Source organism: Vidua chalybeata, chromosome 13, assembly GCF_026979565.1.
Source record: "Vidua chalybeata isolate OUT-0048 chromosome 13, bVidCha1 merged haplotype, whole genome shotgun sequence".
Taxonomy (NCBI): domain Eukaryota; kingdom Metazoa; phylum Chordata; class Aves; order Passeriformes; family Viduidae; genus Vidua; species Vidua chalybeata.
Window position 1 is genome coordinate 18393067 of NC_071542.1, and position 16388 is coordinate 18409454.

The following is a 16388-nucleotide window of genomic DNA, read 5'->3' on the forward strand; positions in this document are numbered from 1 at the left end:
ACAGTCTGCAGCCCAAACAGTTCCTGACTGGGATACTCTGACTGGGATTCTGATTGTCAGATGCTGAAGGAGATGTCCAAGGAAAGCACCATGTCCTCCATGCCCAGTTTCTTTACATGCTGTCCTCCAGCACCTGCTTTGGTCATTTCTGGAGACCCTCACTGGCCATTCACACAGCATCCAAACAATTCACTCATATCTGAATTCCTTGGGGATATAAACCAGTGGAACTTCAGCCTCACAGGCAGAGTTGCCTGCATGGCAGGAGGCCACACAGGGCTGCACTGAATGTGCTGTGCTCAGCCCAGCCCCAGGCTCGGTGCCAGTCAGTCTAAGCAGGGCAGTCTTGCCAAAGCATTGGTTCCACGCTGAAATGTTCTCGCAGTCCATACGTGCGTGAAAGGGATTTCCATCTCTAGAATTACTGAGCACAGTCAAAAGGAGCCAGCAGAATCCTTGAGGCACCAAAGGAAACTGGGAGTGAGCAGGAGCCAGTGCTTGTCCAGCAGATGGAAGCAGAGACCGAGGAGCGCCCGCAGTGCCTGACCTGGGGCAGTGGCCGGACCACGCTGACCTGCAATCTCAGCCCTGGGCAAACACCAGCAGGAGGAGCTGCCCTGGGGCAGAAACAGCCAAGCCAGCTGTCCTCCTTCCAGCGGAATGAGTACCCTACACAGAGGGGTTGCTGTGGACAGGCAAACCCAGTCTCCTTCTGGGCTGGCCAGGGCTTTGCTCCATCACGTCCATTGCTGCTGCCATCGTCCACATCCACGGACACCTTCAGCCTCACAGCCAGCACACCTGGCTGCAGCAGGACAACTTGGGGGACAGCACAGGGACAGGAAGAAAACTCAGCAGATATGGATTCTGAGAACTCACTGACAATCAGATCAAAATCCTGGTCGCTCTGAACTACTGAGAGAGAAAACTAGCTTAATGCAAAAACTGGCACGAGAGCTTCCACCCCAGGTACATAAACTCAAGGATCCGAGAAACTCAAGGCTCTGTGCAACAGCAGCTTTCTTTTAACTCCAGCTCTAGTTCAACAAAGCACTAAAATCCACAAGAAAGCATTAGTCCTGCACAAGAACTGAGCACAGGGACTTCAGTGAGGCCCAATTTGATGGGTGAGGCTGCTCTACACATTGTTAATAGAAGGTCTCTGCCCCATACAGCACATAGGGATGAGGCAACGTCAGAGAAAGAACAAGGAGAAGGAGCTTTCCAGCCAGGATTTGGAAGGAAACACATGAAAGAGCATCAGAAACGAAGGCAAAGAGTTTTACAGCAGCCATTCCAGGGAAGGCCACAGTGCTGGAAAGACAGTGGAGAACCCAGTAAGTTGTGATGAGTGAGCTGGGGAAAGTGGTGCAAAGGAGCCAGGTGAGGAGCTGCTCTGTGCTTTAGCAGGGCTGGATATGGTCACACATCTCCACACAGCCTAGGCTCAGGCTCAGCTCACCCTGCACAGGGTTCAGTGGGCCCAATCTACCCACTCTGGACACCAATCCCTCCCTGCAGGGCCACGGCAGCTCCTGATGAAAAGGAGCAGGGCAGCAGCTGACACCAAATATCCTGGGAGCAGGAATATCCATGGTAGGATATCCAGCCTACCCTGGGAGTGAGATTCTTTACCCAACACCACCGGCTGCCACGTACCTGCTGGGCAGGACATAGCTGAGGCATGTCTGTGTGCAAAAAGCTGTCTTTTTTTGCACTACTGGGGAAAAAATAAATCTAGAGTAAAAAAAAAAATAACACCAGCCAGATGGTAATGTATTCCCTGCCAGATTTCCAAGCAGCTTTCTCTACCAAGCTTAGAGCAGAGAAAAAGCTACTCAAACCTGCCTTAAACACTCATCTGTTCCATCAGGTACATGGCCCCAGGTGTTGACTGGCAAAGGCACTTTACAGGTTCACCTGAAGGCAGTTGTCCTGTATCACTTGGTCCCTGACAGCTGCCTGGTAGTGCTGCCAGTCACTAGGAGAGGGGCTTTACTTTAGTTTCAGCCTTAAAAAACTATTGGGAAAATTTATTAGTCCAGGCCCCGTATCTGATTATTACTGAAAATTATATTACAAACATAAATAGTTCTGCTTGCTTTCTCAGTGCATTCCTTGGTGTGTGCATGGATGAATGCCCCTTACACTTCTGGCACACACAAACACCTTTCTCTCCAGCTTTGTATTCCATTGTGGGTATCTGAGAGCAAGTCCACAAGTCAAGTTTCTCTTCAAACTGAGCCCCTTTGGAGCATTTTCCCCTTGCCACCTCTCTAGGCTGGTTGGATACAATGGATCGCAAGTTCACCCCTACAAACTGTGTTTCAATGAGGAGTTCCCAAGAACAGTACTCAGCTAACCAGGGAAAGTTCCACACAGGGGATTCCAACACACAACGAAGAGTAAAACCAACATGAGGCTTTTTGTCTCCACTGCCATTAAGACAATTTCAGGTCAAGAGGGAATATTGTCAGAACAAAAGGGAAAAAAGAGCTGCAGTTTCCAAGACATCTTTCACTGCCTGAACAAAACAGGTCACTGAATGCACCTGCGCCATGCTGGCTGCTCTGGGGCATTAAAAGCTTTCACAGAGCTGCTATTTAAAACTTGGGCTTTGAGATTTCTCCCCCTCTGCCAGCTTTGTTTTGTCTCTCCAAGCAGCAGAGCTGCTCCAGGCAAAAGCTTTGCAGAGCCCAAGGCACAACCCATGGATTCACATCAAAACTCTCCATCACTGAAGCCTTTGTGGACTTTCTGCCCTTCTGCATTAGATGGATCAATTTTACTCTCTTTTCACATATGGGGTGCCAGGAATGGCTCTGGGATCAGTGTGAGTAGTGCACAGAACTGAGGGAAATTCTCAGGGCACTGGAAGAGTTTGAGAAGGCAGCTCTCTTCCTGCACAGTTTGTTAACCCCTGCACAGGGAGACAGCAAAGGTGCTACTACAGACCAAGAGCCCAGACTTACTGATCAGCTGCAAAAATATTTCAAAATATTGCCTGCAGTTTACTGTTTCCAAATGGCTCACTACAGAGGACTTCTCAGTTTATGTGTTTTTCTACTTTCCTGTCATGAGACAGGGGAGTCAGGCCAAACCTGGGTACTCCACTTTGTTGTACCACTGCTCTCACAGGCAACCCTCAGTGCCTGGAGCTGGGTTCAACGCAGGCACAGAGGAAATATAACAAAGCATTTATGATGATGTGTCTTATAAATTGAAAAGGGGGTGGGGAGGGGAGCACAGGGAACCTGTGAGGCCAGACACACCTCAGCACACTCCAATTGTTCATTTCACAGTGAAGGTGAACTCTGAGCAGGGATGTCAAGGGAGGCACCAAGGGGAGCTGATTGGGACAAAGCTCAAAATGTTTATTTGAGCTTATGGCTTGAGTTATAATATCTAACAGTGATTTCCATCTCCAAGAGTTCATAACTTGGCTCTGCCTCTAATGCATCCATAATTCAAGAGCGAGCCTCTCTCGCCTCCCTGCTCTTGTTAGTGCAGAGTATCAGCAAAGAATTCAGGCAGTGCAACAGGAGGAAAATGCTTTTTGTTCAGCCAATTTGTAATGGTCGTTTGCAGTGACAAGAGGATGACTTCTTGGATGGGAACTAACACCTCTCTCCCGATTCCACGAACACCCTGCCTTGGCTAAAGTGCTGAAAGGTTAAACATGACTTGCATGGCGACACATTCAGCTCTCAGCTGTCAGCAGGTCAAGATTTGGAGATCTCTGACAATCAAGCAACAATCTTCTGTTCTGCGAACTTTCTCACCCTCTCTGGAGGAGGAGCATGAAACCTTATTCATCCCTGCGAGCCTCCTCCGGGAATAGATCCTAGCACTGAGCAGCTGTTCATTAGAGAAAGTCAATGCTGTCACTGCTGTTATTCTGCAGACAATAAAGGAGCAAATTACCCATTGCAAAGCACACACCTTCAAAAATGTGGGCGCTGTGTTTGCAGAGCATGTCCTACTCCCACTCCCCAGCTCTCTCCCTTCCTGGATAACTCACAGACCTCCTGGACTGTTAGGGAAGAAGCTGACAGCAACTGTGCAGGAGAAAAACATCTGCCAGACCTGCCTTTCTCCTCCCTTTGCACTGCCATGGAAATTTATCTGTAATTTATTTCTACTTCAGGACAGGATAACTAGCATGTAAAATCTCTAGGCAAGACTCTTGCCCAGTTGTATCCAAACACACGGAATATTTGCTTTCGGGGCAATATAAACAATGTCAGATCTCACACCTGAGCACGTTTAGCAAATAGGCATTTCTTCTTTTCTGACTGTTTTCACCTGGAAATGGCAATGCACAGCTTTGTGAACAGGAAAGCAAAAGGAACTGGCACAAGGGAGTTTTCATAAGTGACTAGAGAAGGTGAGTGGTGCCCTTTTAATACCCTAAATCAGGCATTCCCAAGTGTCTTAAGTCAAAAACTGTCTCCTCTTATCCCCAAATGCAAGCACATATCCTTTCTGAAACTTACCGTTTACTTTTTGGGGTTTTTCTCCCACCTTTGCTGTATCAGTGCCTGTGGCAGTTCGGATCCAAGTTTTCCTGTCACTGAAGGATGGGATGACTTTTGGTTACAAGATTATGGACTCAATTCCCCAACTTTAGTGCTCTCAGAACTCCTCCTCTGCAGCCTTTGGTCCCCAAGCCTTGCAGGATCTTTTAGATGTGTGCCTCAGCAGAAACCACAGCACGGACAGTGCTTTGGTAGTGGGACTGCAGAGGTTGTCCCACTAAATATGTCAGCACCAGTGCTCAGAAATGTTCCTTTCCTTTCACTTCCCAGGCACCTGTGGAGTGTCTGGGTCAGCACACAAGGCATGCAGGAAGGGAGGCTGAAAAGGTACTTGGCTCCCATGGCTCAGTGTATTGGAGTAACAGGTTATTTCTGCCCAACAATACAGATGAGCTCAATAAATCAGTTTTGTATTGTCTTTTTACCTCATGTCTTCCAAACATTTTGTAAGCAATTATGCATTTGTCAATGCAAATATTGAACTGAAAAGCTGAACAGGGAAGAATTTATCTCCATGTTTTGGAATATCTCTCTTTGGAGTCTTGCTTCCTCCTTACTAAGATGGTGCTGCAGCAGAGCAGTGACATATCCTGTCATCTTTAAAGCAGCACACAAAGAAACAAAGATGTTTTAATCCCACAAAGAATTCTGTGGGATTAAAACAGAGAAGTTCAATCATTTTTTTTGTGCTATTAAAAGACCTCCATACACAGCACTTGTATCACAAACTACAATCCTAAAATCCCCCAACAAATAAGTCAACAAATAGATCCTAAAATATATGGTCCAAGCTACACATTACAAAATCTGCTCCTCTGCTGTTTGTATATACGTGAAAAACAGAGAATTTAACAGCTTAAATACACTTCTCTGATAAAAAAAAAAAATGCAGAGAGATTAATTAGTTTGTATGAGGAGTGTCCATTTACTACCTGGATGTACTCCTCAGAGCACCACCTGCCACAGCTTCTGGGATGTCTCCACAGAGTGTGGCAGGAGAAGCTGCTCTAGGAACAGCTTCTCATTTGGCTTGAGAAACAGACTGTCCAACATTTTCCCCAGTTCCATGTCTGTGTCTGGAAGCCCTGGGAGCACATGGATCCCAGTCCAGACAGGCAAAGGGGCCATCAGGCAGTCCTCTTTCATTCCTCTCAACTTCTTTATACAGCTGACAGATTTCAGCTCAGAAATTAAATCCATTAATGTACTAGCTCAGCCACAAGCTGACACCCTGAACTCTCTGTAACCAGAAGCCCAGGAAGAGTGGCAGGTTTCCAGAAATTGCCTTGGATTTTTAGGGGGGCTCTTCTCCCACTCCCCAAAACCTTGATCCTTCAGGCTGTGGAGTTTTGTACGTCCAAGGTACATTTAGCTCTGCTGCAAAGCAGTCAGAGTGTGCTTTGCCCACCACTCCAGCTCTTGTAAAGCTGTCAACATTGGCTCTCTGTTTGCGTACACGCATTTGGAACTGCTCCTCATCACGCCAAAAGGGACGGGAGCCAGCCAGACTGCACGACGCATTCCTGCTCGCTTCCCCAGAGCGCTTGGAAGCGCCTCCATTTGCACCGCTCCGAGCCGGAGCCAGGCAAAATAAACAGGAGGGGCTGTGCCGGCAGCTGTGGCCAGGCGGCCCCACTGCACAGAGCTCTGAGGAATGGGGCTCTTCTGGCTTCTGCCACAGGCCAAAGGGTTGGACACCTCAGGCCTTCAGGCACCTCAATCCTCAGAAGCCTGAAGATACATCACAGAGAGTTTCTGGGAGGCAGAAGCAGCAGCCCATACAGCTGGAATGTGGCAGAGGCAATAGGAAACCCCAGGTCAGGGCACAGTGGACGCTGAGACCTAACAGAATGACTGTGCTGGAGCAGCACTGACAGTGTCATCATTTTAGATAGTAACTGCTGATTAATAAGTCTGTCTTGGCACATTTTCACAGACTTTTGTGCAAACAAATTCCCTATAGGAAAGTTACTCGGTGTACAGAGGGAGTTGAGCCTCTAGATCAGGTGAGAGGCCAACAAGGAGAAGGGAAGAAATGAGCAAAGATACCTCAGAGTCTTTGTGTGGAGAACAGAGCAGCCTCCCTGCCCTAACCCTAAGACCCAGACAGCTTATGTTGCTCAAGCTGAGCCCTTAAAGCACTGCAAGCTCCAGCCATTCCCATGCAGCTGCCAAACCCAGGGACTAGAAAAACAAGGGTTGCAAGAGGCTGTTTTGTAAAGTCACCACTGCAACTGGAACTTCCACGGTACACCAGGAATGTCCCATGGCTGACAACCAGTCAGGATGATGTCCCAGCTTCCAGTCCAGTGGCTCAAAAAGTCTCCCATGGTCTCTGTCACCGACTCACTGTGCTGCTCTGGGTACATCTCTCAGCGTCTCTGGGACTCCATCTGCTCACAGTTCACAACACAGCTATTCACAGAAGTGAAGGTGCAAAAGTAATAGCCAGAGAGCATCACAAGACCATTAACAAAAGCCACAATATCCATAATTTAAATATAAACACCTCCCAAATCAGTAAACATGAGATGGCCCTGGGGACATAATCTTGCCAGCCTCTGGCGTTCAGTGGGAACATCCTCATGCCTTTTTAGCCATCATCACACCAGCTCTCCTTGTCATTATCCTAGGGCAGCACACCATCTTCCAGAATGATATATGAGAAACCTCCAAGAAAAAAAAAAGCTGTAAGGCCTTTTTTTTTTTTACCTCTTGCAGAAAAATGACAGAGAGACATGGCCAACAGAATACCATTTTGGCTCACAAGTCACCCTGTAACTCCTCCTTACTCACCTTGCCTCAGTGACTGGAGCCATTTCACTCCAGTCACTTCCTCCTTGTGCTCTGAGGCTGATGTTTCCCAGGGGCTGACACCTATTTCATCAGATCTATTTGCAATTCAGATTTATTTGTAATATCAGATCTATCTGAGATTCAGGCACATCCAGCAACAGCAGAGAGGGATGAAGCTGGAGGTCCTGGACCGTGCAGGAGGGCACAACCTGCTTCCTCTGTGACCACGGCTCCTGCTCTGCCCCATTCTCTCTGCCAGAGCAGTCATCCACTGTCCTGAGCAGCTTTGAAAAGAAGAATGTTTTGGGAAGGGATCTTGCAGAGGGGTCTCCCTGATGCCAGGTACACAGAATGCTTCCCACAACTGACAATGTGAACACACAACACGCTGGGAGCCCACAGTAACACAGTCTGGCAACAAACTGAGATTGCCAATTTGGAAGGGAGAGAACTAAAAGCAGATGGATGCATCTGCATTCACTCAGGACAATGCAAATCTGTTTTTCTAGGAAAAGTCTGGAGAAAAGCTGGATTTCCATGGGGAAAGAGCATCGCTGATATCCAGAGATTCTGTCAAAGCCCTTTGGCTGGACACTTGCTGGGTGCCACAGAGAACTCTGATGTAAAGTCGTGCATTAAGACAGTGCTTGATAACACCACCTGCCCCTCCTTATCCCATCCTTCCTCTCTCTTCCTGCTCTTCATTCTTGTCCACAATCCACTTGGCATTGCCCCCAGCTGCACCAGAAACAGAGATGGGCAAGAACATCTCTGATACTGAAGACAAACTCCCAGCTGTGTTCTGAGAGATTCCTAGCATCCAAGCTATCCAAGTGAGGGCTCAGAGCAGCCCAGCTCTGGTCCTGACTCAGCCTCCCCTATGACCCAGGCCCACTCCTCCTATTCCTGTTCCTCAGCACCCCTGTAGGTACTGGTGGGTCTTGGAGACAGGGACATGTCTGTCCCGTGTCAAAAGTAATGGGATTAGATACCACTATGAGCTTTGCTATGCCTCCAGACACTTGCAACATCCTCACTCCAGCTGCTGGACGCTGTCAGTGCCGGAGGGCACCACCAGCCCTCAACCTCAGAGAGCTGCTGAGGCACAGCTGTAACACCAATTATTAATAATTAACTAGTGTCATCAAGAGTCCAACCACATCAACCTTCCTGTCCCACAGCCCACTGCAAGCTGCTGACCTAATTATGGTCTCTATTCCTAGCTCCCTTCCAGCCTCCCCACGCAGGCATAGCCTGTCCCACACCCTCCAGGACAGGCTAGGTGTGATCCCTGTAGTGCAGATGCACCACAGGACTGCACCACCACCAAGGGACTCTGAAGAGAACTGAATGGAGCCTACTGCTTAAACCCTGCTTCAGTCCAAGCCTTACCAAACACCAGCTGTTATTTCAGGAAGCCTCAAAAGTGCAGCAGACCTGAATTAGTAAGAGATGCATGTGGAGAACACCAGAGGACCACAAACCACGCCTGAATCCAGACATCCCTCGTCTGCAGGAGCTGAAGGCAGAGTAACACATGAGCCTGGTGACATCTGACAGCTCTAACATCGTGCACAGCTACCACTGCATGTGGATTAGACCAGTTTCCCCTTAGGACCTGGAAACAGCTCACCTATTCCCAGCTGTACATCCCTTGTTCTGCTCTATTATCCTTGACACCTCTGTTGCCACTCACTTCGGTGCCATCCCCGGGCTTAGCTGTTGTGCTTAATGGGAGGTGAGGGCTCTGCATTTTGTATCAAACCCTCTGTCACTGCGGGCTGCTGGAGCTGTCAGGAGTGTGGCACATCATAGCCCCATGGAACTTCACAGACAGCTGAGCTGGAACTCCCCTTGGGCTCCCAGAGCAGGCTGCTGACACTGGAGCTATGAGCAGCTTTCCCTCGGCGATGGGAGGGGTGTGATGCATCTTGGCCCTGTAGGAACCCCAGCCAAGCAGAGCTGGGTGGTTGGGTGAGTGCCTGACACATGTCTGCACCAGCTTTTCACAAGTTTCACCCAATATCAATGGGCTCAATCCTGTTCCACGCATGCTTGAAACCCACCAGCAATGACAAGGCTCAGTAAAGTGAGATGGAGTTAAAGTTTACAGCTTGTTAGGGAGAAGGTCACTTCTAGCTTTGAAGTTCTATTTATTAAGCAAGAAGTGTTGTGTACCTCCTCCTTGATCTTGCCATCCTCTGAATTCACACTTGCCATGGCTTGCTTAGCACCTTCTGCCACAGGCAGGAGCAACAGCAATTTACAGAATCCATCAGACACATTATGCAAACAGCTTCAGATACCTGCTTCCCAGGAAACCAGAGCTGAGAAACACTCGTAAACAGAGTCCTCATGGCTGAGCTTTTGGGATGTCAAGTGGAGAGCGGTTCCCTGCTTAACTGCTAGTGAAGTGAGAGACCAGAGGGCAAAGGAAAACAGAAGGATGCTAAAAGGAGAGAGGGAAAAGTGACAGTTCTGTGTCTGGCACAGGGAACAGGAACATGGCAATTGCAGGCTGGAACTGGGATCCCTCCTTCTCCAGAGGTGATGCATCACTGATTCTTATTATGCCAACAACTCACAGCAAAAATGCAACTGTGTTATCCCATCCTACACTTTCTCTCCCTACACATTCCCACAACTCATGCCTCCCAGAAGAAGTGTGCCATGCCCAGACACAGTTGCATATAGCTCTGCTCCCACAACCACACAGGGCCCTGCTGTCCCTGCAATGGGTTCCTGCTGGAGGAAGGCCACCCTAATCCAGGTGGGACGATCCCTCCACTCTGGTTAATGCTGCCCTTCACTGTCGCTGGCAGCACACACAGGATCAATGCCCAGCTGCGGTCAGGGAGGTCAGCCCAGAGCAGCACTGACCCAAATCCAAAGTTCCCTGTCCCCTGGCTGCCCAGTACCTGTGCTGGAAGCCGCGAGGGGGGCAGAGCACGTGGCCAGGGCTCAGGCTGAGTGCCAAGCCAGCATCCAGCACGTCATTCGCACATGCAGGGACTGAAAATCCACTTGTGGTAACAGCACGTCTGTTTCCGCGAGGTGGTGGCCAACTGCGAGTGCTGCTCACTTCATCACCACCTTCCCCTCCATCCCTAAAGCTCATCCCAGTCAGAAGCTGTATTTTCCTACAGCCCTTTGGAGCAGGAACCACCCCCATCCCAGGCTCTGTGTGGGTACCTGCAAGCCACTGCAGCACAAACACCAAAAGAACAAAAAAACTGAAGGTGCTTCAGCTGCCTCCAAGCTCTGTCCCTGTTATCACATTCATACAAATATTTGGCTGAAAAATCCATTTCCTGGGACACTGCTGCAGCAAGCTGCTACAACTGTCAGCGTAAATGATGTTCTGCCAACGGCAATCTCGCAGTGTCATCTCTAATAACACGGCACTAAATCCCAGCTCGCGGGGGATGTGCTCAGCTGCTGGGAGACTCCTCCGTGGCTCGCTCAGCCCAGACCTCCACCCATCACCCTGCTCTGTTCTCCAATTCCTGCCTTATTGCAGCACAGGGAGATTCTGATTCTTGCCCATCTGGTTTAAGGCAAAGGTTTTTCCCACACGTCACAGCAGTCATGGCCACCCCACATGCACAGACCAGGAACAGGGTCCAGAGGACACAGGGAGGGGAAATCCCACACCCACACTGAGATACATGTCCACCCCTCTCTCTTTATGTACCCCTAATGGCCTCCAGCACCAAATGCCCATAATTATTATCCAGACTGACCCATCCCTTCCAAAAGGACAGCTCCAAGGCTATTTATTACATTATCTCTATTTACAGAAATTTAAACATTGAGGAACTGATTCTCCTCTGCAGCCCAACAACAGAGAGGGAGAGAGAAGCCAGGAGTCCTGGCTCTCAGAACTGTGCTCTGCACAGTCCTTCTGCAATAACCAATAAATATAGAAGACACAAACACTCAGATCTGCACAAAGAAGCTTTGGGGTCAGGATCTCAAATTTGTTTCTCCCACTCCAGTGGAAGAAAACTATTCTATACTAAAATTGCCAAGATTTTAAACTTTCTTTAGGTCACCTGCTTATACATACTCAAAGGGATTAAAAAATAAGGAGGAATAACAATTTTTTCAAGATTCCCAATGCTTTGCAACTAAAACTAATAGGATGAATTGCAGGGAAGTGAAATTTGGGTTAGCTGTGGAGAAGAGAGAGCCCAGCATTCATGCAATGGGGAAGATGGAATGGAAATTATGGGGAGCCACACTCCTTGTGACATTTAAAAACAAATAGATCAAATCTTTGTAAAAGTTTACTGTTCTTGCAGCAGCACAGCTTCTGACTGTTATTTGTGCTACTTTGTGCCAGTTGTGGGGCAAACACATAGCAAGAGGGAGTCTCTGTTCCCATGAAAACACACAAAGAGCAGGCATGTGCATGACATGGAGGGGGAAAGCGAAGTGACAGGCAAAGTGACCTGCTGAGACCACACGTCACGTTCCCCAAGCCCTTCTGCTACTCTTCTTTGAAAGGTGCTTTATGAAGCATGGCAACACTTCTGTGTGTATGTCAAGAACCTGGGAACACGACCAGGACACATAAGGAATAAATTCTGTATCTACAAGTTCAGAGTAGGACTCCAGAACCTGCTTCCAGAAAAAGGAGCTACAAGGAACAAGACACAGCTGACCCCAAGGAAAGGCAGCATGCAGAGTAAGAGCCTGGGAAAGCATCCCACAGCTGCTCCTAATGCCCTTTCTGGCAGAGAGAGACACAGTGTTCATTCATTACCTGTCCAGGTGAGGGGTGAAGGGACAGAGCTGCCAGATGTGTTTGGCACTCCATCCACTGGGAAGCAGTGGAGATCCAAGGGGAAAACCCAAGCTATCCCTGTTTCAGCAGCAGGTTCTGTTTCAGGGCTGCATGACTATATCCCACTGTCCCGTCTGCTCTCTTCCCTTCCAGCTCCAAACACTGCTTCCCCAGGGAAGGTCTGGAAATTTGCACCATGAAGTCTGCACAGCCAAAACATCTGCAGCCCGCTGCTGCCTGCCCTGCCTGGCGACGGCCAGCATGTGCTCAGCCACAGACACACAGCACAGCCCAAATTCCTCCCAGGACAGGAAGTCACACTGCCCAGGGAAATTACACTTTTGGGGTTTTTAGACTGTGCAGATATGACAGAAAGGGGTCATGTTAATTGCTGTTTTTACTGGGAAAAGGCCTTTAATAAGGGAGAGGGAACAATTCCCAGCCATCGTATAAGGAACAGGGAGGAGGAACAGGTCAACTGGGTAGAAGAGCTATAGGGAAACTGATTCTTTTGCTATGCACAGCTCATTCAAATCCAGCCCTGTCTGGAAGGCAGAGGCATCATGAACACAAAATGTTCCCAGGCCTGATCCTTGGAAGCATTTGCATTATCACCAGCAAGACCCCAAAATCTACCAGGAGCACAGCCTCATAAAACAGCACTGCCAGTGCTGCCAGTGAGACTGTGGGTAAGGAGACACAAGGTCATACTGCACAAACCTTTTCCAGGGGCCCTGACAGTTCAGTGGGCTGAAAGGCTGGACTGTCACCTTATCTTGGCACAGTTTCTTGCCAGGAGCAGGGAGGGAAGAAGCAGTTTAGTTGCTCCTGTCTGCAGACACACAGGAGTTTGGTCCCTGAAATTTCCAAATAAGCAACACTAAATAGCTGTACTTCATTCTATTGTTCTTTTGTTGTCTGTCTTTCAGTTTAGTTTGGGGGTTTTTGTTTTGGTTTAGTTTGGTTTTATTTTTCACAATCAGGAAAGGATTTGTGCCTGACCAGTTCACTCCAGCTGCTTCTGAACACGGAGGAAAAGACTCCTCAAGCCAGTCCAGGCATCCAAAAATGTGCTCTGATGGTGAAGCGCTGAAACAAAAAAGGATCAATACCATGCCAGTCACTCGTGGAGGAGTTTACAGCCTGCACAGGTCACTGCAGTTTCCCATCTGTCTCAGAGATACTTCTCCCCAATTATAAAAAACCCCAGAGATTTAACAGGCATGTTTTTCATCACTATCAGCTCAATCTGGTGAAAAACTCAACCTCACATATTTGTTTTAGCAGCCAGCGGGTGGTGTGGTGCTGCAGAAGAGAGATTTGGGTGAGAACTCCAGGCAGAAATCTGCTCAGGCCGGCTGGTGCTCCAGAAGGAATGCTTCCCATTTAACCTCTTCCATTGCCTCCATTTGCAAAGCAGATTAAACATTGTAGAGCTACAAGATGCAATTATGCAGAATGAGTTATGATGCCAAGGACATCAAATTCACCTTTGCAGCTTGATCAATATTAGTTATCAATAGCACACCAGAGCCAACACAGGATCTGTCTCTGGAGCATGTAACTGCCCATAGGAAGCGCTCCCCTCGGCTCACAGCTTCATTAAACGCACAGAGGATCTGGCAGGGGCTGGCAATTAGATACAGAGCGTTCAACCGCTCACGAATTCTCTGCAGATTCCACCCAGATTACCTCCATGACACAATCCATTGATCAGAGGTGTGTTCTCAGGCTCCACAGTTAATTACACTCCCTGCTGATGGATGAACAGCAAAGCCATCGCTGGGAAAATACACTGGGAGCAGAATGCCAAGCAACGCAATCCTAAACAAAGACGAAAGGGGCTGGGAAGGATTTCAGAGCTTTCAAGGTTAAAGCTGCCTGCAAGATACACCAGGGTCAGCAGGAACAGGAGACAGATGTGGCAGGGGGCACTGTCCCAAGAGAAGGGACAGCTCAGCCAGACTCCCAGCCCTGGTACGTTTGTCCATTTGCAGGACAGGGTGACACAAAGCTGGGGAGGCAGCCAGGCATGCTGGGAAGGATGCTGGAGCCTGGAGACCCCCACTGCACTCATGCTCTCAGCTATGTCCTCATGTCCAGACTTGCCCGCTGCACTCTTGGCTTACAAAGGAAAATGCACTCAGAGGCTGAGGCCCAGATCGGGAGGTGAAGGACAGCTCGCACCCAAAGCCTTGCTCCTGTATCACCAGGAGAAATCCCAGATGGGGCTGTTCCCAAATACCACATAAAGGTCTCTGGAGCTCAGCAGAGCTCCAGCAATATGGACACAGAACACAAGTTGGATGTCACTGCGCTCAGCCTCCTCTGGACTGTGCTGGGCACCCTGGATAAACACTGTCCTGCCAGCTACTCCAGCCTCCAGCTATTTCTCTTGCTTGCATGGGAAGCACCTTTGTCTGTCCATGCCAGCCCTTGCTTCTCTTGCTATCCAATGCCACTGCAGAGAACACCACCAAAAATGCTACCCTCCCCAAAGAGCATATGGGCTGCCTCATCACTTCTAATCACCCCAGAGCAAAAAGGAATCCTCCCAACACAGTCTCCTTATCCCATCACCAGCAAAGACAAACCTTTTGTGAAATGCCTTCTCTGCAAGTTTTAACTAAAGCTGGCCATGTGCAGTCACACCAGGAGGGAAGATGGCCACTGGTATTTGAAGCCCAGCTCCTCCACCACACACAATGATTACCTGGCAGAGCTGAACCTAGCCCAAGAGGCTGCTGGCAGCACCTCACCTTTCACCACGCTGAGGGTGGCATCGTTGCTGTAGCGCTTTCGGGCGGCGTTGGTTGCCACGCAGTGGTAAATCCCGGCATCGCTCTCCTGCACATCCACGATTTGGAGGACACCATTGGGAAGAGTTATAAACCTGAGTAACCAAAAGGAAGAGTGTGAGACAGGCTATGCCTTACCCCAGATATTCATCACCCCAAACCTTTTCTCCTGAAAAATCTCTCATGTGCAGGTCCTGGTAATGACAGCAGAATGGGATCAGGGGACCTCTGAGCAACCCAACCCATGGTCCTCAAAAGGCAGCAGGTACAGACCTACCCATCACCTTGGAGTCTTCCAAATGCAAAAGCTGCTTTTGGGAGATTAACAGGACTAACAGGACTTTGCTGACACAAACCAACTCAACTGGCCAGTACAAACCAACTTGATACACTCGCACTTTTTACATACACATTTGTAGACGTCTCCAAGCTTGAGCACAGGCTACAGCCATTTTCAGCACTTGCTTTTTTACAAAGGTTTAGCTGCCAGACAAAAAACACACTGCAAAGAAGTCTGAATATCATCTTTTTCTTGCTGCACCTCAAGTACATGAAAAGGGACCAGTTGATACACAGCTGCACCTCCGTGGGCCAAAGCAGCCACGACACAGCCACCAGAATTTGCACCATTTCTGGGTTGTAGTGATTCCTTTCCTTCTTCCACAAGTTTCTGGCTCTCACAAGGTGACAAACTCACAGCTGGGCATTCAGTATCCTCTGATTTGCCCATGGGATGCTACTTGGAAACACTTCCACAGAGTGAAATGGCTACATTGCTCACGACATGAACACAATCCTTGCTGCATTACACTGAACAAAGCAGATGATTAGCAATTAGCATAAAAGTAGGAGCAGGCTGTCAGCATCTCCATTTTCTGCCTGGATTCCTAGATGGCAGCCTCTTTATTCTTGAATGCAAGGCGCAAAGCCTACGTGATCCTTTTTAATTATATATGAGATCCATTTTTAATTGCAAGTCTCTATAAACAGAGCTGCTGAGGTTTGACAGGCAGCTCTGGGTTATCAGTCTTCATTATGAAGAGGACACATTCAAAGGCAATTGCTAAGGGGAGGGATAGCAGCTATTCCACAGGAACAGCACAAAGGCAAGTTATAACCACGAATGCCAGTCCTGCCATCCACAAAGATCACAGTAAGTCAAACTGTGGTTCTCCAGGTGCTGAGACAGCTGGAGTGCCATGAGTGAGGACCATGGAGCCAGGAAGACCTCAGCAAGTCACTCATCCTGCATCCAAGCCATGGTCACCAACAGCATGCCCGCTCCTGCAGACATTTATCCTAAATCTGCACTCATGGAAACACCTCCCTTGCCCTAAGCAGTCTGTTCCAGAGACAAATATCCCTGCTTTGAGTCTTGCATCGATCCTGGACCTCAGCTACTGCAGTTGGGCTCATCATGTCTTGTCCCCTTCACAGCTGATGAATAAGGAGGAGCTACAGAAGCTC

General features: G+C 48.7%; 1 protein-coding gene across 1 annotated transcript in view; it reads right to left on the reverse strand.

Moving 5' to 3' along the window:
- Positions 1–16388, reverse strand: part of IGDCC4 (immunoglobulin superfamily DCC subclass member 4) — an 88116-nt gene that overhangs the window by 30966 nt on the left and 40762 nt on the right. Inside the window, exon 4 of the mRNA XM_053955041.1 lies at positions 14883–15016. Within this exon, the coding sequence (XP_053811016.1) occupies positions 14883–15016 (134 nt within the window). The remainder of the gene's footprint in view (positions 1–14882; positions 15017–16388) is intronic.